Source organism: Pseudonaja textilis, chromosome 2 (assembly GCF_049901715.1).
Source record: "Pseudonaja textilis isolate UNSWEBS1 chromosome 2, rPseTex1.2, whole genome shotgun sequence".
NCBI lineage: Eukaryota > Metazoa > Chordata > Lepidosauria > Squamata > Elapidae > Pseudonaja > Pseudonaja textilis.
Window position 1 is genome coordinate 4131250 of NC_141991.1, and position 24171 is coordinate 4155420.

At 44.6% G+C, this 24171-nt stretch overlaps 3 protein-coding genes across 3 annotated transcripts in view; 1 reads left to right on the plus strand and 2 right to left on the minus strand.

Annotated features, from left to right (window-relative positions):
• Positions 1-24171, plus strand: part of LOC113451924 (uncharacterized) — a 219030-nt gene that overhangs the window by 121913 nt on the left and 72946 nt on the right.
• Positions 1-24171, minus strand: part of LOC113450365 (uncharacterized) — a 64427-nt gene that overhangs the window by 3888 nt on the left and 36368 nt on the right. The window contains 1 exon segment of the mRNA XM_087928111.1: positions 10937-11019. Coding sequence (XP_087784237.1) covers positions 10937-11011 — 75 coding nt within the window. The 5' untranslated portion in view covers positions 11012-11019.
• Positions 16861-24171, minus strand: part of LOC113450362 (uncharacterized) — a 33652-nt gene continuing 26341 nt past the window's right edge. The window contains exon 8 of the mRNA XM_087927638.1: positions 16861-17027. Within this exon, the coding sequence (XP_087783764.1) occupies positions 16861-17027 (167 nt within the window). The remainder of the gene's footprint in view (positions 17028-24171) is intronic.

Sequence of the window (24171 nt, forward strand, 5' to 3'; positions counted from 1 at the left end):
TTATTTTATTGTCTAACCATTGATAGAATAGATCCCAAATTTTATAAAATTGTTTATCATCTTCTCTAATTTCAAATGTCAATCTACTCATTTCAGCACATTCCAATATTTTCTTGATTTCCTCCTGTGATGGTATTTTCTCATTTTTCCAGTCTTTAGCAAATACAATCCTAGCCGCTGTAAATACATTTACAGTCAGGTATTTCAAGTCTTTACTATATATTTCAGGTAAAATTCCCAATAAAAATATTTCTGGTTTCAAATCTATATGCTTTTTTGTCATTTTTTCCAACCACATGCAGATTTTAGTCCAATATTTTTTAGCATCTGCACAAGTCCACCACATACGGTAATATGAGCCAGGTATCTGATGAAATTTCCAACATTTTTCAGATTTATTCTTGAACATTCTTGCTATTCTTGTTGGGGGAAAGTACCACCTGTAAAACATCTTATACAAATTTTCTTTATATGCTGTTGACATTGTCATTTTGTAATTTTGAGACCACAATTTTTGCCATTTCTCTAGATCAATCCCATATCCAAAATTCTTCCCCCAAGCAATCATAGTTTCTTTAACTTGTTCTTCTAGTTTAATTTCTAATAAATATCCATACAATTTTTTAATCACCTTTTCATCAGTACCTGTCAGAATCTTATCTAAATAAGTCAATTTATCATAGAATCCTTCTGTTTTAAAATCTTCATCATACCTTGAATATATTTGCACATATGAAAACCAATTCATCTTTATACCTTGTTTCTCTAAATTTTGTTCAATGTTCTCTGTTCTCTTTTCAATATTCTCTGATCTTGTTTGAATATTTTGAATTCCTTGCATAATCATCTGCAGAGTCACTTGTTCTTTTTCTCGTCTTAATATTGTCTGTATTGAACACTGTCTTCCAGATGGTGGAGAGGAAGAAGTGGAAGTTGAAGAACCAGGAGCTGTTTATTTTTCTACTCATTTTGAGGAGTTCAAAATCTTCAGGTTCTTCTAGACCTTAACCCAGTTGTAAAATAACCAATTGCAGTTCCAAATAAAAATAGTAGGAAAAAAATAGGAAAATAGTAAGAAAAGAAAAGCCAAATAGTAATAATAATAAAAAAAGAAGAAATTTCTTCAGGTTCTTGTATACCTTAATCCAATCGGTTGGTTAAATGACAGTAAAAATTCAAAAATGAAGGAAAAGACCATAAACACACCATGAACACACACACATACACAAAATTGTAAAATCCTAAAAAAGGCGAAAAAGTGAAGAAAAAGGCTAAAAAAGAAAGGAAAAATTCTTCAGGTTCTTCAACACCTTAATCCAATTAAGAGGTCTCAAATATAAAAGTATGCATAAAAATAAACCAAAAAAAAGAAAAAGAAAAAAAACCCAATATGGAAGGTAGATGGAAAGACAAAAATACCAGGAAGGGAAAGAGAAGAAAAAGGCTACTCCCTTAAAAAGAAAAGGAAGGGAAGCATTAATACTAAAGCTTTTCCTTTAAAATAAAAAGCAGACGTAGAAATTTACGTCCAAATACAAGAAAAAAACAAAACAAAGACAAGTTCCAGACAGCCAAAAATCCAAATAGCTATTGCAAAAAAAAGTAAACTGATGGGGGTGGGTAGCACAGCTCAAAAAAAATAAAAAGAGCACACTGCACTTTGTTTGATTATCCATGGCTCTTGTTTTAACTCTCTTCTCCAAAGAGTTATCACCTTTTCTTTTCCTAAGCTTCAACACCAGATTCCAGCTGTTGATAGAAACCCAGAAGAGCACCTGTAATAATACTCTCCCGCGCTCTTCCCTCTATCTTATCAAGCAGGCAATGTCCTTGAAACAAAGTCTCACTTCTTTCTCAGCTTTGTCTGGTCAAAGGAAAAATAGAATATTTCCAAGCCTCTAGTTGGCAATGTTACAAAGTTTCTTTAGCTTTCACTTTCCCCCTCCTTTTCCAAGCAAAATATAATAAGAATTAATTTAAAAAAAAAATATTTAAAAAATAACTAAAAGGGAGTCTCTGACTTAAAATTTTATAAAATCAAAAAGGAGAGAAGAATATATAAAAAGAAAAAAACCAGTCCAGTTTCAAAATATAAGATCATGTGTAGGAAATCAAGCAACGAGAAAAAAAAAATTACTTTGACATTCCTTTTTAAAATCGCCGCTTAATCACTTCTGTTAAAACTTTTACAGATTCTTTCTTTCCCTGAGGGTGTCCTTTCAAGTCTTAAAATAAAGAAAAACTTCTCACCAAACCGGCACACTCTCTCTTTCCGTTCTTTCGTTTTGGAGCTGTCCCAACTTCAGCAGCTTTAATGGCTGCCTCTTTGCCGCTGGCAAAAAGAGCTTCTGGATCTACCAGGGACTTTGCAATATCCCTGGGATTGGCAGGATGCGCTCTTTACATTCACCGTCTCTTCGGGACGATTTAGATCCACTTGGACCATCCAGGAGCAAAGATATAGGCGGCGATCTCAAATCTCTAAGATCGCATGCCGTATCGTCGCGACGCCCGCAACGCCCTCTCCTGTCTGCTTGACTTTCTGAGGTTAAGGAATGTCCCAGAATCATCCCTCAAGATCCTCCGATAACAGCAACAGCCTGCACGCAGTTTTAGGAGCTGAGCTTTCAAGATAACTGGGGAGCTGAAGCTAGGAGCTGGGGTCAAAACCACATTGTTGTTGAACAAAAGAGCCATTTTGGCATTTATTTTTCAAACGGACAATAAGCTGTGTCCTTCATTTCTTTTTATTTTTTTACGTTTTTATTTTATAACCTGTAAAAGTTTCAATTTCAGTTGAACAATGTGGTGCCTGGGTACATGTTATTTAGAAAATAGTGATCTAAACATTTACAACCGTATTAATTCTATGATAATATTTACTTATCCATTTTAACAATCCTTCTTATAACACTAGTTCTTTTCTTACATTTCCATGTTTGTAACTTTTGTTTTAATTGGCCTACCATTGATAAAACAGGTCCCATGTCAAAAAATATTCAGTTTCCTCCTTTTCTTTAATTATCAATGTTAGTCTATCCATTGCTGCATGTTCTAATACTATCTCTCTCTATAAAAATTGCTGTGTGTGTGTCTGTGTCTGTTCCAGCATAACTCTGGAACGTCTCAAGCAATTTCAACCAAACTTGGCACACAGATTACTTACTCTCTGGAAACAAATACTGTGGGGATAAGACACCCCTAACACCGCTTGGGGTGTGTATTCTATTAAGATACAGCCTGTTGTGCCTTAAAATGGCTTCTACTGTACTGCCTTTGTGGTAATATATTTTATTCTGCAAGTCCTTGTATAGCTTTGCATAGATCTAGGGACTAAAAAATGTCCCTGGTGGGGGCATTTTTGCCTGCTATGGGTGTTTTTGTCCTGTTAGGACCTGCGAAGCTTAGAGGACCAGATATATCGGTGAAAGGTCATAGTACATAGCGAGCCATTCCCATGGGAATTTCCGCAGCTGTATACTCTCATCCTGTATATCCTATGGAGATAACATCCTGTTGAGGTCACTTGTTTTCTGTATATGCATTTTTTGTTCTCAATAAAAGCTGGTACCTGGGTTTACTCGGGGCTGGCATTTGCTCAGACGTTTCCCTGCGTCTCATTTTCAAATGCCAGACCACCACAAGTGGTGACCCCGACGTGATAGTTTGGAAGAGCTATACGTTCCGACGTGATAGCTTTGAAAAGCTATACGTTTCCTGCATCCTATACTCATCGTCGCGGACATCGACTGGGCCCTCATCTTCTTCGCTGGACGGAGATAGATTCTTTTCGTGAGTATGGGGGGAGGTCTCTCGAAGGCTCAGACAAAGCACCTCAGGGAATTGAGAGAGATCACTGGGAATAGTTTTAAGTTTGGAGTTCATAGTAGAGGACATGAAGTAGGAAAGAAAGAAATTGAGGACTTATTACAGTATGTTTGGAAACATATTCAGTCATATCCAGAGGGAGGTAGTATTAAAGTAGAGTCCTGGAAAAAGATAGGGAAATTTTTGCACGAGGAGCCTCGTGCCCCTTCTTCAATTTTGTTAACCTGAAGGGTGGTTATGGATGCATTAGCTACTCATGAACAACCGCTCCTAGCACCCCCTGAAGAAGGTTTGCCGCCTTACCGTGCGGTACGTTTATTGCCACCGACAGCACCTCCAGATAAATCCAGAGGACTGTCAGGCACTGAAAATACTTTGTCAGAAGATAAGAGCTTGCCTTTAAGAGTTCAAGTAGATGCAGTTACTGCAGCTATTCAGGAAGCAACAAACAGAGGGGAATTATCAGGAGATGATTTGGTAGAATTTGGAGTGGAGATTCAACTTAATCCAGTAGAAATTGGTGTAGATGCTGCTTTAAATCCACAGAGAGTATGGAAGCCTCTGCCTCTCAGTGTTTTAAAGGAAATTAAGCAAGCAGTGAAAGAATATGGTGTTAGATCGCCATTTGCTCAGGCATTGCTAGAAGCAGTTGGTTATGGAAATAAAATGATTCCAGCTGACTGGAAAGCTCTGTTAAATATGATTCTAACCCCAGCTCAATTTTTGGTGTTAGATCAGAAATGGAGACAGCTGGCAGTTCAAAGGGGAACAGCAAATGTTACTCCAGATCAGCTTTATGGAGCTGGTAATTTTACAACAGTGGAACTACAGCGAGATGGAATGCCAGAGGAGGGGTTCGTTCTTCTCCCACAGTTAATTTTACAAGCCGTAGGGACTCTCCCTGACGGCGAAGGTGGTGAGAAGACCTTTACTAACATCAAACAAGGAAACAATGAACCCTATGAAAATTTCATTAGCAGATTGAAATTGGCTATTGAAAGGCAAATTGACAATCAATTTGCCCGAAACGAATTGCTTTTGAAGTTAGCAGTAGAACAGGCAAACGCAGATTGCAGGAAGATTCTGAATCCACTTATCGCGAGCGGAGAGCGAGAGATCGCAGATTTGATAAACGCATGTAGAAAGGTAGGGAGTCAGACTTTTAACATGGAAACTTTAGCTCTGGCTCTGCAGGCAGGAAATGCTAAAAAAGAAACTTTTTTCAATTGTGGGAAGCCTGGACATTTTAAAGCGCAATGTTGGGCTCCTGGAGGGGGTCAAAGTCAGCAAAAAAAGAGATCAATGGGACAGAGTGTGACCTAAATCAGTAATCAGCCTATATCAGATGCTCCTAAAGTTTTTACTGATGGAGGAAAAATCTTTTTTTTGGTGCTTGTGTTTGGAAAGATAAATCTGGAATTTGGCATACAAAAGTGACATCAGAGCAGAAGTCTGCCCAGCAGGCAGAACTTGCTGCTCTAGTTTTGGCTCTTCAAAATTTTCAAAATCAGGATTTTAATCTAATAGTGGATTCGTTGTATGTATATAATTTGTTACCCTTTGTAGCAGGTTCTTATTTGTCTCCTGGAATATCACCTAATATTCTACGTTTGCTTTTGTTGTTGCAAGGATGTTTGGAGCAGCGTGTGAATGTGTGTTTTGTTGCCCATATTCGTAGCCATAGTAAATTGCCTGGAATTTTATCACAAGGCAATGCCAAAGCTGACAGTGCTGTAACTTCAGTTCTCACTGTCCAGCCATGGGACAGCCATAGTTATTTTCATCAAAATGCTAAAGCGTTGGCACATCAATTCAAGCTTACTACTGCAGAAGCTGCTGCCATAATTCAACAATGTCCAACTTGTTCAAAACAGGGCACGGCTATTCCTATGGGAGTCAACCCCAGGGGGTTGAAACCCTCAATGATTTGGCAAATGGATGTTACTCAATATCCATCATTTGCACCTTGGAAGTATATACATGTGACTGTGGATACTTATTCAGGATTTCTAATGGCTACTCCTCAAAGAGGTGAAGCGGTTAAACATGTCATCAATCATTGCATTAAGACATTTTCAATTGCTGGTACGCCTCAAACTTTAAAAACAGACAATGGTGCGGCTTATCGGAGCACAGTCTTTGATCAGTTTTGCAAACAGTGGTCCGTGGAACATAAATTTGGGATTCCATACAATTCCACAGGACAGGCTATTGTGGAGCGTTATAATGGCACGCTCAAGAACATGTTAGCTAAATTAAATAAAAAAGGAGGGAAGCTCCTGGGGCTTCCGGCAATTCAAGATCAATTAAATCTAGCCTTGTATACTTTAAATTTTTTAAATTTGTCTGGTAACCCCCCTGCGAGTGCGGCCAGCAGGCATTTTTCTTCTCCTTCTACAGATGCAGTGAGGACTCGAGTGTTGGTGCGGTTCCTTCCGGATCCGGCATGGGTTCCCGCTGAGCTGATTACGTGGGGACGTGGTTATGCAGCAGTAGAACATCTTGGTCAAATTCGTTGGGTTCCTGGTCGATGTATTCGGCCTGATCATTCTCAGGTGCCTTCGCAGGTGCCAGTGAAGGAGGTTTCGGAAGAGCAGGATGGCGTTCCTGAGGTTCCTGATTCTCAGGATGGCATTTCCATGGTTCCTGATTCCCTTGATGCCGGCAGTCCAGGCGTGGCGCTGGGAAGGCTGGGAAAAGATGACTGCTTATCTGAGATTGCCAACTTGTATGCAGCAGGTTCCTTTGGGGAATCGGACTAAATTAATCTGCAAACAGCGGCATCCTTTGATTTTTCCAGCATATTGGTCCTGGCATAAGGGTCAAGACATTCTTTACTCGGGACCTGATAAGGATATTATATCTTCAGCCTGTGCTACAACTCTGATTCTGTTTAATGTTTCTGTTTCAGACTATGGACAATATAGATGTCAATTGGAGTTACCTAAGTTACCTTATACAGACTCTCTTTCCATTCGTCTTATGCCTCCACGGACTCTAATACGGAAGCGGAGAGCTGCTATTATCTCAAAACTAGAGACCTTGGTGATAATTTATGGAAAGAAAATTCCTACATCGAGGATATTCGGATGGCGGCTAAGGGTTTAAATGTAACTAATTGTTGGCTTTGTATGCATGTACCTGGGTCTGGGAAAGGTGGAGTTTTGTTACATGGTGTTCCTTTGAATGAGCGAACCAGTACTAATTTAGGTACTTATAATGATTTTAAACATTGGCTTGACTGGGGCCCGGACCCCGAAGAGTGGAATCAAACATTGTTCACAACAAAGGTAGCTTTCACTACCAAAACATCGGTTTGTTACTACCGCCCCCCTGTAGGGACTCAATCTATTTTCCTGGGAAATACTACGCTCTGTAAGAAGGTGATTCCTTTGGAAGGAGGATGTATGAGATGTGTAAAAAGCATTACTAATAAGAACAACTGCATAGATCGGACATCTTCTACGTTATCCAAGGCTTTGAAAGTTTCCCGTGACTGTTGTGTGAATCGGACAGCCACTAAGAGGCCTGACATTGGTCACGGGGCATATGTTCTCTGTACTTGGATGTGGGTAATGTGGAGTTGGGAAAGTGAAGCCTCCAATAATATCTATCATAAGCATCTAAACTACTTTCCTCTTCCGGATGGGTTATGGTTGCTATGTGGGGACGCTGCCTATCAACAATGGCCAAAGGATTGGTCTGGGGTGTGTACGATTGGGCATGTCATCCCAGTAATTTATAAGTTAGACCAACTGCCCAAGGCCCGGATTCGTAACAGGAGGGAGGTGGATTCGGGTCTCACCACGGGAGGTGGTGGTTAACTCAACTTTCCAGGGCGGCATTACCACCTTTGGGGGTGGCTATGAATTATCGGGATCTGCATATTTTAAATAATTTCACTGTTGCTATGTTTAATAATACTGTTAAGAGCATTAAGATGTTAAATGAAGAAGTGTCTGAAATTCGCCAAATTACTTTACAAAATCGTTATGCTTTAGACATAATGTTAGCTGCTAAAGGAGGAGTTTGTGCCTTAATTCATTCACATTGTTGTATTTTTATACATAATTATGAGCCTAACATTACAAGAACTGTTCATGATATGGAAGACCGCATAGCTGAACACGAAGCAGGGAAAGATGGCTTTGATAAGTCACTTTGGGCTTTGCTATGGGATTGGCTTCCTGACAGCTCATGGTTACGTTTATTGCTTCAATTAGTTGTGACAATTGTTATTATACTTATTATGTTGTGTTGCTGTATTCAATGTATTCCTAATCTATTTCAAATGTGTACCTCAGCTTTTCAACGTATGGGACCAAGTCGCGAAAATCGCGAGGGAACTGTGTATTATGCCACTAAAACACCCCCTATCTTTGAATAAATAAAAAAGGAGGGAATGTGGTAATATATTTTATTCTGCAAGTCCTTGTATAGCTTTGCATAGATCTAGGGACTAAAAAATGTCCCTGGTGGGGGCATTTTCGCCTGCTATGGGTGTTTTTGTCCTGTTAGGACCTGCGAAGCTTAGAGGACCAGATATATCGGTGAAAGGTCATAGTACATAGCCGAGCCATTCCCATGGGAATTTCCGCAGCTGTATACTCTCATCCTATACATCCTGTGGAGATAACATCCTGTTGAGGTCACTTGTTTTCTGTATATGCATTATTGTTCTCAATAAAAGCTGGTACCTGGGTTTACTCGGGGCTGGCATTTGCTCAGACGTTTCCCTGCGTCTCATTTTCAAATGCCAGACCACCACAGCCTTAAAGGGCTTCTACTATACAGCGCTGTGGAGTTGCCATGGTAACAGCTTCACAGTACTCCACAAGGGGGCTCTCTCTGGTAAGGGGGAAAATCCAACATTAGAAATTATGTTTTTTTCTGGACATTTTCAACAAGGCTTTGATTATTCTTTTTTTTTTGAAAACAATTTTATTGGTTTTTTTAAAAACAAACAAAGCATAAAAACATCAGCTCTCTTCCATACATATATACAAGCACTGTGTCGGTTGGTTCATCAGTTTTGTGCATTCATTTCGTAGTCTCAATTATGGTTATGTTACATAATAACTCATATTATCAATCCAAACTTATATGTCCTCATATCATTATTAAAAAATCATTTGACTATGATTTTATTCATTCATACTTTATGAGATAACTATAATTTAGGTAGTTTATTCTATAACAAATCATATAATCATACCAAATCTATCCTAAAAAACACTTTATAGATATGATGTCAAATAACAAAAGAAAAAGAAAAAACAAAGATATTCCTTATTATCTAACATTCTAAATATTCTATTATTGTATTTTATCATCCAACCATTGATAGAAAAGGTCCCAAATTTTATAAAATTGTTTATCCTCTTGCTCTCTAATTTCAAATGTCAATCTACTCATCTCAGCACATTCCAATATTTAGGCTTTGATTATTCTTGAGGACAAATGTATGGCCATGATCAATAAAACATTACTGCAACTTGGCCTGCCTGCACCATTACAAGACTGACATGACGTACTTCATGCAGATTATATACAAGAAAAGAACTACAATGTCAAACAGTTTACTGCATATATTGCGGACAAGAAGATACTTCTAAATCAAGATCATAAAAAAGCATGCCAAATGATCATGGATTAGGTAGCACTGGGTTTTCCGTTCAATGTGTGGAGTGTGAAGGATGTGTGTTTGTGTTTATTTTCATGGTCATGATGTGCACTGAAGATGGTGTTTGATTTCATTGTTTGAGGTGCAGTGACGCTTCTGGGGCCACAGGGAAAACATTTGTATAATTTAATTGTTGCTGAAGTCAGGGCTTTTCTTGTCTAGTTGTTAATAATAATATTAATATTATTAACAATAGTAACATGGCTGAGAATTCTTCAAGAAAAAAATGACATGATAGCTATTTCATTGAGGGGATATTTAATCAGGGAAGATTTGCTGCAGACCAATTTACAATGTCTAACAGAACAACTTTGGGACTTTTTTTTTCAAGGGTATAAAAAAAGCTGAGAACTTTAGGAAAGGAGACTTGATAGACTCTCCCGAGAAGAAAAAGACCCTATTCTATGAACATAAGCTGGAGAGAGTGACTTTAATATGGTTTAATTAATTAGGATGGAATTTTTTTAAAAAAATGATATATGTACTGTTAGAAAGCTTTGTTTTGTATTTTTAAAATGAATATGTATTTATACCCAGGTCTGCCGAACAACATCCTAAAGTTGGTAAAATATTATGGACTAGATTTGAAAATATGAGAATGAATGATCTATTATTCCCTACATCAAGGAGAAGCTGAGATAGTGAAAATGATTATTTTCTCCAAATAAGAGATTATATTTAATTTTGTCTCAAGCTTGAAATTGCTTTTGAATTTTCTGTTTGCAATGAGAAAAAAAAATGAAACTTTGTGTTTTTGTAAACTAGACAGGCTTATTGTTATAATTTGTGCATACTGTTGTGTAAAAAGCAAAAAGTTGTGGTTGGAATGTTATTATCTTCGACTGTGCCAAAGAGAATTGGAAGTAGATGCCTTTGCTCCTCCCCCATTACACTATACCCCCTCTTTTCCCCTTCCTCTCTTCTTACTTTTCCATGGTTTTTTTCTTTGTGTTTTTTATACTTCAATAAAACTAATAAAAAGGTTAAATTGAAAAAAACACACTCATGAACCTTCATGAAAATACTAGGGAAGCACTTCCAGGCATCAAGATGTAGATGATACACAAAGCAATTTCTGCTTCTCCTGTCTTTATCCCTTTCTCCAATGATAGGAAACCAAGATTACACTTACAATAAAGTAGATTTAGCCTAACTATTCATCTCCTTTCTGCTTTATTTGACACAGGCCACATGAACTGCCATGTGGCATTTTTTGAAACAAGAATTATACAACCACTAAGGAATTCCACACATCTTCAAAACTTTGTTGAGAGGTGGACCAGTTTGACTGTTCACAAATTTAAATTTCTAATTCTAATTTCCTTGTGCTTTGCTCAGGAATAGCAGTAGCATATGTTGAGTCCCCAAAGGAAACTAAGTCTCCTATTGCTCCCTCATATAAGCTGCTAATCTCTTCCTTCTTACCTGAATCAGGAATCCAGCGGCTCTTTCAGCTTCACCAAAAGGAGGAGATGATTCAGTGAACAACGGTGACTCCATTTTGTCTACTGGGAAGGAGAGAGACAGGATGGAAACAGTTCAACTTCATTTTTTTCTAGCTTGAAGGCACAAATTAAGAATTTCTTCCTGTCCTGCCCAGGAAACCTCCATTTTTCCTCTTCTTCACTGCCTTTCATAGCCTCCATCATGGGAGCCAAGAATAAAAGGAGAAGACCAAATGCACTATTAAGTATGGGAAATAAGAGGCTGAACCAGGGCTTAGTGCAACAAGGTTTATTTACAAGGACTGAACGTGCTTGCTCAGCCTGGAACTGGCTCGCAGCTTAACAGCTTAGGGCTGGACCCAGCAGCCTGCTTTTATAGCAGGCTGCTGGGGAAACCCAGCCAATGAGAAGGGGCAGCCGCCCCTGCAGCGAGAACGGACCTGGGTGGGAACTTCTTCAAGGTCCAGGGACATAACACCCCTTCCCCCAGATGCGAACACGCATAGTCCTTGAGGTATACGGGAGGTTTGTGCTGACGTCCAGAGCGGCGCAACTCTGGTGTGCTGTTTGGTGGATCAGAGTCCGTCGGTGACTGTTGGCTCGATGATGAGTCCTGAGTACCACCCTCGGTCGGAGCAGGTCCGGGGCTAGAAGGGCTGGACGCTGGGAGTGTCCTCACGCCGCCTGGCTCGGATGGGTTGGACGCTAGGTCGCCGCAGTCAGCATTTGGATTCTCTGGTCCGGCTGAAGGTGTTAGCAGGTCATCGGGGTAGATATTGCTGTGTGGTAGTTGCAGCGGACTCTCACCAGTCTGTGCCCACGAGTCGCGGCTGACGAGGGTGCCCTGGCGTCTCCGAAGCTGGTCCAGATGTCGCCTCCAGACCCGGCCATCTTCCAGCTTAACCCGGTATGATCTGGGTCCTGTGATGGCTACGATTTCTCCCGGGATCCACAATGGGTCGCCAGCGAAGTTTCTCGAACATGGGTTCCTGCAAGACAAAATGCCTACTCCCGATGTGGAAGCCGAGAGGAGAGTCAGGGCAGTAATGTGGGTGAAGCCTGTCCAATACAGTTCGCAGGCGTCTGCCCATCAGAAGCTCGGCCGGGACTTGTTGGTTACCGTGCAAGGGGTTGAATGCTGGCTTAACAGGAAACAGGATAGTTTGTGGTGCCAGTCATCCTTGTTGAACCTGGCCAGGGCTTCTTTAGTGGTCCTAACGGCTCTCTCTGCCAGCCCGCTACTGGCAGGATGAAAGGGGCCGTGAAGATGTGACGAATGCCCAGGTTGGCCAGAAACGACTGAATTCGGTTGACGCGAATTGGGGACCATTGTCGGAAACAATGGAGTCTGGTAGACCGTATGAATCAACAGGCGAGTCAATGCTTTGATGACTGCTTGTGAAGTGGTCGTGATAGTTGTGCCACATCAATCCACTTTGAGTAAGAGTCTACGACCACGAGGAACATTTTGCCATGCAATGGGCCTGCGAGATCGATGTGAATCCTGGACCAGGGTGCGTTGGCACTTTCCCACTTGGTGGGGGTGGCAATTGAGGGGATGGACGGGAAACCTGGCAGGGATGGCAGGAGCTTACCCATTTGTTGATGTCCTCGCCGAGGCCGGGCCACCAAATGTAGCTTCGCGCCAACGCCTTCATTCTGACGATGCCCGGGTGGCCCTCGTGCAACGCTCCAGCACTCGGGTACGCAGAGATGTCGGGATGACCACTCGAGTGCCCCACAGCAGGCAGCCCTGTAAGCTCGATAGTTCCTGTAAGCGGGTCTTAAATGGAGTGAATTTAGCTTCAATGTCACTGCCCGGCCACCCCTCCTCACCCAGTCCAGTACCTGGGCGATCGCTTTGTCCGCTTGGATTTATTGGCAATATCAAGGGCCGTGATTGGGAGGTCCAGTTGGGTGACTTCAAAAATGGCGTTGACTGGGGCAGGGTCTTCAGCTGGGGCAGGCAGGGGGCAGCGGCTGAGGGCGTCTGCGTGGGACAATGTTTTACCTGGGCGGTGCACGAGTCTATACGAGTATGCTGCTAGGAAAAGGGTCCATCTGGTCATTCTGGGGGACAGAATTTGAGGGGTCTGCTTGTCACCTGCTAGTAACCCTAAGAGCGGTTTGTGGTCCGTGACTAGCTCCGAAAAGTGGCCAAAGAGAAATTCGTGAAATTTCTTCACCGCTGCAACAGCTGCCAAGGCTTCTTTATCGATCTGACTGTAATTGCGCTCTGTTGCAGAGAGCGTCCTGGAAAAAGTTAGGGGCCTCGGAGCCATTGGGGAGCCTGTGGCTTAAGACTGCCCCAATTCAAGGGAGATGCGTCTGCTGCCAGTACTAATGGAAGGTTGGGGTCAAACTGGATAAGCACTGCCTCTGATGTGAGTAGCGACTTGACTGCGCGGAAAGCGGAGTCTTCTTTGTGTCCCCAATGCCAAACCGTTTTTTATCCAGAAGTCTGTGGAGGGTTCTGCCACAGAGGCTTTATGGGGCAGGAACGACGCGTAAAGTTCAAGAGCCCCAAAAAGGCCTGCAGTTCCGCTTTGGAGGTTGGAGTGGGTGCCTCGTGTATTGCCTTAACCTTGACTCCAGGGGGTGAATGCCTGAGGCGTCAATTTTATAACCCAGAAAGTCCACCTGTCTAGTGGCAATGGCACATTTTTCTTTTTTAACTTGAGGCCATGCTGCCTGAACCTCTCTAGGACTGCTCGAACTCTCTGGAAGAGTTGGGGTCTGTTCCTGGCCGAGACTAAGATGTCATCAAAGTAGGGTACTACTCCAGGAAGGCCCTGTAAAATCCGGCTCCATGAGGGATTGAAAAATGCCTGGGGCAACACTTACGCCAAACTGGAGACGCTTGCACCGGAAGGCACCCTGTGGGTGACAATGGTCTGAAGTTCTGCCGTTTGGTCATCAACAGGGAACTGTTGATATGCTTGAGACATGTCCAATTTGGCAAAGATGGTGCCAGGTTCAAAAGTATGTAATAAATGCTGAATGACAGGTACTGGATAAGCGCTAACTTGCAAGAATTTATTGATTGTGGTCTTGTAGTCTGAGCAAATTCTCAGGCTACCATCTTTTTGAGGGGTGTGACGATGGGCGTCTCCCATTTGGCGAAGTCTGTAGGCTCCAGGATCCCTTGTTTTAGTAATTTATCTAATTCAAGGTCTAATTTAGGCCGAATGGCGAATGGAACTCTGCGAGGTTTTAACCGAATTGGGACTGCCTGGGGATCGACTGAAAATGAGATAGGGGTGCCGTTATAACACCCTAACTCATCACTGAATACGCCTGAGTAATCAGCAAACAGGGAGTCCGTGTCAGAGGTTGAGGTAGCATGGACTCCTGTTAGCCCTAAACCGAGGTGGGGAAACCAATCAAGTCCCAAAAGTGTAGGGAGGTTGCCGCTCACTACCACTAGAGGTAGGTGGCCCTTAAAGGTTTTAAAATTAACAAAAACTTGCCTCTGCCGATTACAGGAATGGTCTTCCCCTGGTAGTCCTTTAGGCTAAGCTGGCACTTCTGGAGTCGGTTTCTTGATAGGCTGGGTTGAAGCTCCTTGAGGGTGTTCCAGGAAATAATGGAGAGCGCTGACCCGTGTCAACCTCCATGTTGCAAAGGTTTACCTTCTAATAAGACGGAAAGAGAGATTTTACTAATAGAATAGCAAGTGTGATTAGCGCGGAGGTGTGTGCGACAGTTTAATACTTGCCTTTGGGGCCCGGCATGTGCGAATGAAGATGCCCTTTGTGCTACGTTGTGTGAGGCTTGGCATACTCTTGCAATGTGCCCCTTCTTATGGCAGTTGTTGCAAGTGGCTCCTTTGAATTTGCATGTGGTCCTCAGGTGAGGTCCACCACAGGAAAGGCACAGGGTGATGTGCTTGGATGGCCCGGTGTTATCTTGTCTGGTTCCTGCCTGCGGGCGCCTGGCGTTTGTGAGGCGGTGAATGTCGGCCTCGTCACTTGGGTCTTCCTCGTTGACCACCTCTTCTGAGTGGACGGGAACTGCTGTTTGCTTGGTGACAGGACCTTGGATCTCGGTGGCTGAATGAGATGCCAGCTCCTCTGCCAGGGCTACCTCGATGGCTTGAGCGAGGTTAAGGTCTTTTTGGCGAGCAGCCGTCTTTGTAGGTGCAGGTCCTTGACCCACAGACCAGCTGGTCTAGGAGCATGTCATCAAGATAGCTGCCAAACCCACAATGGAGTGCTGCAGTCCTGAGAGCAGCCATGTACTGATTGATGCTCTCTTTGTCCCCCTGCTTCCTCATTCTGAAGGTGAAGCGTCTGGCAATCTGTGAAGGTCTAGGAGAATAGTGGTTAGTAAGGATTTCTAACAGTTCTGTCCAGGAGACATTCTTTAACTCACGTGGAGCCACAAGAGCTGTGGCTGTATCGAAGACGATGGCTCCACAGTAGGTCAGGAAATATGCTTTCTTTCGGTGTTCCCCTGCATCAGCCAATCCGATGGCGTCGATGTAATGATTAAACCGATTCTTGTATGATTCCACTTCTCCTCATCCGGCTTGAACGCTGGGAAGGCTGGATTGGAGTTCATGTTGTGGGTCTACTGGTTAACCTGTTGGGGAAAATGCTTTCTCTCTGGGTAGCAGTAGAGGTTTAGTGCCTGTGCTAGGCAAGTGCTCTCTCTCTCTGGGGTAGCAGTAGAGGTTTAGTGCCTGTGCTAGGCAAGTGACTTCAGCTCTGGGGAAGTTTCGCATTCCCTTCTCTCTCTCTGGGGATCAGAAGGTGTTTAGACTGCAACGGTCATTGGCAGCGTCTTTTGAAATTCGCGCCTGTGTGGGCGTTAGCGATTTCCTAATACAACGCTGTGTTGCATTTGAATGTGCTTCAGCTGACAGCTGTTTGAATTTCGCGCCCTAAACGCACGTCAGGCGGCTGCGGCTCAGCGCCACACTTCCTCTGTAGCTTATGCTAACAAGCGGCTACAGGCGCTTCTCACTTTCACTAGCTTGTTTGCTGATCGCTTTCTCTCTGGGTTGCGATCAGCGTTTTCTATTTTGGCTGATCGCTCTCTCTCTGGGTTGCGGATCAGCGTTTTAGTGATTCAGCGTTCGTTCTCATTTCGGGCTGATCGCTCTCTCTGGGTTGCGGTCAGCGTTTGCCCTTATTTTGGCTGATCGCTCTCTCTGGGCTGCGGATCAGCGTTTTAGTGATTCAGCGTTGCAGCTTGCCTCTGGTAGCCATCCCATCCTCGTCGCCAGTATTAAGTATGGGAAATAAGAGGCTGAACCAGGGCTTAGTGCAACAAGGTTTATTTACAAGGACTGAACGTGCTTGCTCAGCCTGGAACTGGCTCGCAGCGAACAGCGAAAGGGCTGGACCCAGCAGCCTGCTTTTATAGCAGGCTGCTGGGGAAACCCAGCCAATGAGAAGGGGCAGCCGCCCCTGCAGCGAGAACGGACCTGGGTGGGAACTTCTTCAAGGTCCAGGGACATAACATGCACCACATGCTGCGTTTGGCGACCAAAGCATTTCCTCAATCACTCTAAATTCTCTTCCACCCCCTCACTCTCTGCAGTTTAAAACCAGAGAAATGGGTGATATTCTAGCAACCCAGGAAATATGCCTGCAAGGACAGGTGGTGTTGGAAATGGCCCAGCAGGGATCTGTGTAGGAATTTAGTCAAAATTATCTCTTCAGGAAGGCCAAAAACAAAGAAACGTCTCTGGATGGAGGAGGAGGCAGAATGCAAGTCAAGATGGCCCCTACAAGGGTCGGTCTTCTGCAAAAGGCAAACAATAAGCATGCTCTGAAGGCAGGAAATTCTTTTGTGGCCCCTAAGTCTTCTAGCTTGAAGAAGGAATCATTTTTCCTATTGGGTCACCTACTAAATCCAACGACTAAGACACAAGAAGACACAGATAATTAAGGATAACTAGAATCTTTCTAGAAAACCTCCAATCCAGTGGAAGAGTCTCCCCTTACCTAGTGAGGAATCCACACCTTGACTTCTATCCTTGGGAATCCCTCTGAAAGACAGATCAGGAGAAAGATCTGTGTGATCCACCCAATTACTCCCCATCCATGGAAGGACCTCAGAACCTGAAATAGAAGCAAAGGAGCAGTTAAGAGGACAGGACAAAAGAGGATCTGGATGTTATTTTCTGCCTACAAAACCCTTGTGTCCATCAGTGAAGATGGATGAGACCAATGAGAGAATCACTCCAAGTGAGATCCTCTTTGGAGGGAAGCAAGACTAATTTCACTAATGAGGTTCCCTAAATATCTACTTCGATTATTAATCTCCAAAACTCCATAAGAGAGAAATGGAAGAATTCAAGCATGTGAAGATCCCTCCGTATTCCCCAAATGCAGCAGCGAATCCATATCTAACAGCCTGGGCATATGCCAAAGCCTCACGTAGGCAAAGGAGTTTCGATACCTGCAAGACCTCATGTAGGCCGAAAGCAGGTATCAGGAACAAAATGATGCTGCCCACCTTGGGCTACTGGCTGGACTGCAGGCGCGGATTGGTTACTTTGTATCCCTTAAGCACTGTGATTGGGTGCTACAATGTATCCACTGAGACCCCCCACTCTTTTAACATGTAAAGTAGACTGAACTCTCTCTTTTGTGATGTTTAACAATGTGTGTTCAATAAAAGAGCTTCCCTGAGCGTGTGTTCGGGGCTGCTCATCCAAGACTGAACCGGCTTGGTCTCTTTCTTGATGCATTGGACTCAATGAGAAGCCCTCCTAATGCGGAGCAAAGCCGCATCTGGTGACCCCGACGTGATCTGCTGAAAAGAAGCGGACCCGCCCGCCTTCAACCTCCCATCTCACCCGGCCGGACGAACCAGTTGCAACCCAGGGACGCCGTCTAGTGTCACGGATCCCTCCCCAGGAGAAATCCTCCCTTCAGGTGAGTATGGGCGGGAAATTCTCTAAAGCGCAGATGGTGCATCTGCAGGAATTAAGGGAATTAACGAAGAGCTCAATTTTGATTCTTAGGAGTCAGGGCAAAAAGCTCTCGGCTCCAACTAAAAAGGACCTCATAGCCCTTTTAAAGTACATCCACACGCAATGTCCGGCTTATCTGGAAAAGGGGTCCTTAAAAGTCTCCACATGGCAACGTTTGGGTGACTTTTTTCATGATACTCCCAGGGCTCCGCCAAAGATTTTAACCACCTGGCGGGTAATTATGGAATGTTTAAAAGTTCAGAGCTCAGCGCTGACTAACGCTGGCACTCCCCCTGCGGGAGGTCCCCTCCCTATGCTGCTGAGACCAAAACCAAAGACGCTCTCCCACTGGAAGCCTCTTCCCCACAGCTCCTGAACCCTCAGTTCCTCCTAAATTAAATCCTGTGGGGGATCAGACACCCATGGGAGCAGTTGCACAAGCCATGGCACAGGGGCGCAAGGAGGGCTCTCTTACCCTAGAGGAGCTCTCCCTCTGCCCCATAGAATATGTGGGGGATGGAGCTGGGAATATGGTGCCCAGGCTTGAGCCCTTATCCATGAAATTAATTAGAGATTTAAAACAAGCTGTGGCCATGTATGGCATTCAGGCACCGTATGTCAGAGGTCTCATTAACACCATCAGCACCTCCTTTTTTATGCTACCCCAAGATTGGAAAGACCTCTTCCGAATGATACTGACAGGACCGCAGTACGTTGTGTGGGAATCAGACTTTCGTGCTGAAGCTGAGAAAATTGCTCACGATCGTGGCTCAAGAGCAGATCAAATTTTTGGCATGGGCCAATTCGCTGACTTAACATCCCAGACAGCGATCCCATAGCAAGTTCTCGCCCTTGTCAGTATCATCGCTATCAAAGCCCTTGATAAGGTCGATGATCCTGCCTCTGGGGCCATAGGCTCCTTTTCCAAAATTACCCAGGGATCACATCAGCCTTATGCCGAATTCATAGAGGAGCTCCAAAAGGCTGTCCAGAGGCAAATTTCAAATGAAGAGGCCCGCAGAGAGCTTCTGTTGAAATTAGCCTTTGAGAATGCAAATGATTGCAAAAGGATTCTGCAGCCTCTGGCTGCCCGAGGGGGGGCTTCCCTCTCGGACTATCTAAAGGCTTGTAGAATTGTGGGGACTGTTTCCTACAATATGGAACACCTGGCAATGGCCCTGCAGCACGCAAATTCTCAAAACAGGCCAGCTGGGAATTGCTTCAATTGTGGGAAACCAGGCCACTTCAAAGCACAATGTAGGGCTAGGGACAATCCACAAAACAACAACAAGCCAAAAACAATTTGCCCAAGGTGCAGAAAAGGGTACCACTGGGCAAACCAGTGTCGCAGCAGCACCCCCAACCGCAGGGAAACTAGAGGGGGCAGTCAGCCAGCCCCACTCCAAAGGCTGACACCATATCTTTCCAATTAATTGCTTCTGAAGATATGGAAATTGACATCCCAGGCACTGTGTACTTTCTCCCCACGTGTCTGAAAACCATCCCTCCTGCCATGACGCCCCTCATAATTTATCCCATCCGGGACCTCATGGCAAAGGAATTATTGCATCTCCATTTCTGAGAGATTCGATGACTTTTCCTCAGTTGCCATAGCGGTAATTGGAAATACTCCCACAAAATTTAGCAAGGGAGAACTAGTGGCAACTGCTGTTCCAGTACCTGTTAAAACTGAAAATGCCTGGGCATTCGCTGTCCATCAATCTATGGAGCGAGCCAGGCCTGTATTACAATTCACAATCAATGATAAGGTCTTTTCGGGTCTCTTAGATACTGGAGCTGACGTTAGTGTCATCCGAATGGCTGAGTGGCCAGACGATTGGCCCCTGGAAACTGCCCCAGCCGTTCGGGAGTGGGAGGAGTTCAGCATGCCCACCGTAGCAAACACTGGCTACCGGTGAGTTCATCTGACATCTCTCGCACTGCCTACCTCCAACCCTTGGTGCTTCCACTACACACTAACCTGTGGGGCCGTGATCTCATGTCTCAACTTAATGCAAAACTCATCGTAGACTAATGGCATCCTCCACTGAAACCCCACTGCGGCTGCAACTAAAACCACAGAGCCTGTTTGGGTGGATCAGTGGCCCCTCACTATAGACAAATTAGAAGCCTTGTAATCACTTGTCCAGGACCAAATTGTCAAAGGGCATGTTGAACCATCTGTCAGCCCATACAACACCCCATTTTTGTTGTAAAGAAAAAATCAGGGAAATGGAGGCTCCTACAGGATTTGAGGGCCTTGAACATGATTATAAAACCAATGGGGCATTACAATGTGGCCTGCCAAATCCCAATATCATCCCTGAAAAATTTGATCTCATGGTTGTTGACCTAAAGGATTGTTTTTTTTTCTATCCCACTGCATGAACTTGACCGCGCCTTGTTCGCCTTAACTCTGCCTCGCTTGAATAACTCCTCTCCCTCCTCTCGCTTTCAATGGAAAGTCCTACCTCAGGGCATGCTCAACAGCCCCACCATGTGTCAGCACTATGTAAATAAGGTCCTGTTACCCTATCGTTCTGCCTATCCACAATTTCTGGTGTATCATTACATGGATGACATCCTTGTTGCTGCTCCTGGACCCCCAGGTACAGTGTTTGCTTCGTTCTCTTTCCTGAAAGCCATCCTCGCAAAGCAAAGGGAGGCTTGCATAAGCGCCTGAAAAGGTACAAGTGCTGACTCCCTATGCATATCTAGGCTATAAAATGCTCTCAACTACTGCCTATCCTTCACTCCCCTCACTCTCTCTGCCTCCTCAACCTACCCTGGTTCAGCTTCAACAATATCTGGGCACCATTAATTGGGCCCGACCTTTCCTGTCACTAACCACTGACACTCTCTCTCCACTGTTGAAGCCCTTACTTGGGGAAAAGGGCCCGCTGACAAAATATCCTTGCAGCAACCTCAGCTTCAAGTGCTGACCCATATAGAAGAGAACATCATGTAGAATATGGGTGGATAGGGCCGCTGCCAATACTCCTCTAGATATGGTCATTCTAGCCACCCCAAGGCTCGTGACCGCGGCAGTGACCCAAAGGACCAAAAGCTCCACATCTTAGAGTGGATCCATCTCTCCCACACGCCCGATGCTCCATCACTTCCAAAACAGCTCAATTGGCTCAATTAATCGTAAAGGGCAGGAGCCGCACAAAAGCACTCATGGGGATAGATGTCTCCACACTTTTTATCCCCTTCTCGCTGCAAATTTGGGAACCTCTATTCCAAAATTCCCAGGAGCTTCAGTTGGCCTTATCCAACTGGCCTGGGCTAGTCTCCTGCCACCCACCCGCTGACCCACGTTTTCAGATCATTCGAACCTTATCCATCTCCTTCTCCTCTCCCATCAGCAAACAGCCTTTGGTCAGTGCCCTGACTATATTTGCTGATGGCAGCAGGAAACGAGGGCATGCGCTTGGCAAAAGAATGGAGCATGGCACACCAAAACCACCCCTGTGCAGACTTCACCACAAAGGGCTGAGCTTCCTGCAACCATACTAGTCCTCCAAAATTTCAGCGAACCCCTCAACTTGATCTTGGACAGCCTGTATGTTACCCAAATAGTCTCTACCATCCACGACTCTTACCTCTCTCCCGCTATTGACAAGAACCTTCTCTCTCTTTTTGTTACACTGCAACAGCTTGTTGCTACAACGACAACACCCTCTCTTTGTAGCCCACATTCGCAGCCACCAGCCTTTCCCAGGAATTCTCCAGGAAGGCAATGACGTGGCTGATCAAGCGCTGCAGGTATTATGACCACGCACACCCCTAACTCCCTGGGAAAGCCATTCTTACTTTCATCAAAATGCCAAAGCCCTCATGAAACATTTTAACCTTACCATGGCAGAAGCCTCAGCCATCAGACAGCAATGCCCCACCTGCAGTCAGCAAGCCAATTCCATCCCCTTAGGAGTAAATCCCTGTGGGTTGAAAGCCTGTGAAATATGGCAAATGGACGTTACTCAGTTTCCTCCATTTGCCCCTGGAAGTACCTGCATGTCACAATTGATACTTATTCAGGGTTCATAATGGCAACCCCGCAGAGAGGAGAAGCCTCTAAACATGTCATTAACCGCTGCATTCGCACCTTTGCATCGTTGGGATGCCCAAACGAAATAAAAACAGACAATGGTCCTGCATACACTAGTGCAGCTATGTCAGAATTTTGCTCTAAGTGGCAGGTCACCCACAAATTTGGGATCCCACAACAGCCAGGGACAAGCCCTGGCAGAGAGAGCAATTTAACTTTAAAGACAGCGCTAGAACGACATCTGACCAAAGGAAAAAACCCCTTAGCCTCCGGCGATGCAAAACACCCTTAATCTTTGCCTTTATACGCTTAATTTCCTCAATCTCTCTGACACCCCTGCCACGACAGCAGCGGAGTGACACTTTTCCTCCCCCGATTCTCCCAAACCACAGGTATACTCCCGCCAACTGCCAGACCCTGCTTGGAAGGGTCCTGCTGATCTCCTCACCTGGGGTCGCGGCTACGCAGCTATCCAGCTTCCAGATCGTGTCCTGTGGGTTCCTGGACGGCACGTCAGACCATACCACCCCAAGGTAGCAAAACCACCAGCTGCAGACATATCAACATGATCTGCCCTGCTGCTTCGCTGACCCTCCTCCTCCTCCTCTTCCTCCTTGCTGCACATGCCTCAAAGTTTCCATTCCATCCAGAGTAACATACTTCACGCCAGACACCCCCTCCTGCTGACCTGCACTGCATCCTGGGACATTTTTCCCCTTTATCTCAGATGGTCAACGCTTCCTCAGCCATGGTCCTAACATCTCCAGCAACGCCTCTTTCCGGGTCAACACCTTTGAACAACCCCCTCGAGCTACACTCCTCATATCCCATCCTACTGCAACCACCTACTATTGTTCAGGTCAACGCCTCCATGATTCCACGCGCAACACCTACAGCTCCTGGACAATCCTCAGACCTCATCATCATCACAGACAATTTGTGAATCAGCCTGACACTCATATTCAGAACCCCCTTTGCTGCATAGGATTAAAAGATCACAAAAACCCACCAAACCAGATGACTGCACCCCCTGCTTGACCAAAACCACACAAGCAGGCTTCACTCGACTGACTCTCATTTACCATACCCAGCAACCACAGAGATGCCTTTCTACTGGGAAAACTTGCCAGAATAACGGGACTATGTATCAGTTATGCAAAATGAACTCAAAAACTATTTGCTATGACCCCAAGATGGCTGTTCGCCTCAATGTTACTTTGTGGGCGGACTTCCAAAAGCCTCTGGCAGACCGATCCTGAAGGGGAGGGAAAACTTTACTACCTAAATCACACCACTGTGCTTAAGGATGGTACTGACCCAATTGTCTTAACTTTTGATGTTTGCATTGCTTGTTCCAAACCAGGGGGATATCCTTGTGGGTCAGATGATTGGAAAACCAAATATGCTCATGATCATAAGTATTTGTGTCCCACGCCCATCAATTGGGCCGTAGGAAACCCTAATCATTGGATCCCTTGCGGGGCTCCATTGAATGCTCGGGTTGGTCTTGTGTCTGTGATTACACTGGGGAGGGTACTCAGGCTGCAATCATCTGTCACATTTTAAAGCGAGTATCAGGGTCTACCAAGGACAACAAGGTAGAGATCACTATCTCCAGACAACACCCGCCATGGATACCTATGGTATAGGGATCGATGGCATAGGAGCAGACCCAAACACTTACATTACTATAAAAACAGAGGTGATATATGAGGGGTAAGGAAACATCATTAGGCTGGTGGTGTATAATAATTTAAGAAAGTTAGATAAAGCCCCTGATACCAGCATAATAGCAAAAAACCTATTCATGGACATGGCAGAAAAAATTGCAAAACAACTTGCAATAACCAATTGCTTTGTCTGCGGGGAACCACCACAGGAGAACAGTGGCCATGGCAAGCCTTAGAAGCCTCGCCATCACTGTTCAACAACATGTCTTCTATAGGAAACATAACAGCCAGAACTGCCCCCGACCCCCTTATCTGGACAATTACTACCAATCTAATCGGTAGAAACTGCTTCTCCCGAAACAGGTCCATTCCGGTAGGACATCTCCTTTGTTTAGGTACGTGGGACATCTCCTACCGGAATTGGACAGCACCTGATAATGCTACTACCACACCCACAAAATTCAACACAACCCTCCTCCCTTATCTCAGGGACACTTCGTCCTCCCAGAACTGGACTGCACCCAATGACATGTGGCTGGATCTGCGGCAACCTAGCCTACCCATCC